General features: G+C 42.1%; 1 protein-coding gene across 1 annotated transcript; it reads right to left on the bottom strand.

Annotated features, from left to right (window-relative positions):
• Window positions 1-337: 337 nt before the first annotated feature.
• Window positions 338-799, bottom strand: LOC122276805. Its single transcript, XM_043086708.1, has one exon. It carries the CDS (start codon window positions 797-799, stop codon window positions 338-340), a length of 462 nt encoding a protein of 153 aa, XP_042942642.1.
• Window positions 800-1,033: the final 234 nt, after the last annotated feature.

Raw genomic sequence — 1,033 nt, 5'->3', positions numbered from 1 at the left:
TAACGTATATAACTTCTACCGATCTCACGTACGTATAATTTACTGCAACAGCATGATTCATTTGGTTCAGAAACCACCATCTCCGGTAAACCTCAATACAGCTACATGCAAATTTACGAGGCTTGATTTGACATCGATGTCGTAGGTTTTATCCATTAAAATGATACGAAGAGTGATGAACCGATCAAATCTTGGACCGATCGCTTAATGAAAAATACGATTACGATCATAAGCATATGCCATATATGATACATATATCCATAGCACTGATCATTATAAGGTAACTCATTGTCAATATTACACCACTGGAGAGAACTAGTATATATATATAGCTAGGTTACAGATGAAGAGAAGTGTCAACATCCGAGTCAGAATCAGAATCCTTGAATTTATTCAAGGAAGTGAGAACAGAGGCAGGTGTATCATCAGTAGGTCGCCAAGATGATTCCATCGAGAGAGGGGCCTCGGCGCCGGCGCTCCCAGTAGTGTAGCCGGCATGTTTGCTCTGAGACGGCGGCCCAATAGAGAGGGAAGCTTGGGGAGGTGACGACCTCGATGGAAAGACCAGCTCGGAGCGGAAAAACAACCTCGATGGCTGCTGATCGTAATGCATATTGTTCGTGGGATTGATCAGATTGAGATGTACATGTTCATGATGTTTAGGTTGGGCGAGCATTCTCATGAGCTCTCTTTGCTCCCTCATTTCCTTCACTCTTTCCAGCTGTCTGAACCTCTCCTGCAGTAGAGCAATGGAGGAACGATTAATGACGGTACTGGAATCCTGCTCTTCCCTACCCATTTGAGAGAGAGTGAGAGTTTAATCCCTCCTTTTTAGTCTTCTTGAGCTTCTGAAAGTTGGGCTGGTGCGTGCAGGTGAAATGACCTCTTCTATGTATGTAAGGAGTAGTCTTGAATAGATTTTACAACATATATATAGGGAGTGAGTATTGTTAAGATCGTTCCCTTTTTAAATTATACGTAAGCAAGTTTAGTCGTCCAACGAGATTTTAAATGATTTAGAAAAGGACTAAGA

Source organism: Carya illinoinensis, chromosome 9, assembly GCF_018687715.1.
Source record: "Carya illinoinensis cultivar Pawnee chromosome 9, C.illinoinensisPawnee_v1, whole genome shotgun sequence".
NCBI lineage: Eukaryota > Viridiplantae > Streptophyta > Magnoliopsida > Fagales > Juglandaceae > Carya > Carya illinoinensis.
Note: the sequence above shows the minus strand (reverse complement) of the source record. Positions and strands in the feature narration are given on the sequence as shown.

Bases quoted from the DNA above. Each gene is read 5' to 3' on its own strand.
- LOC122276805 (XM_043086708.1), bottom strand. From the start codon at position 799: ATGGGTAGGGAAGAGCAGGATTCCAGTACCGTCATTAATCGTTCCTCC.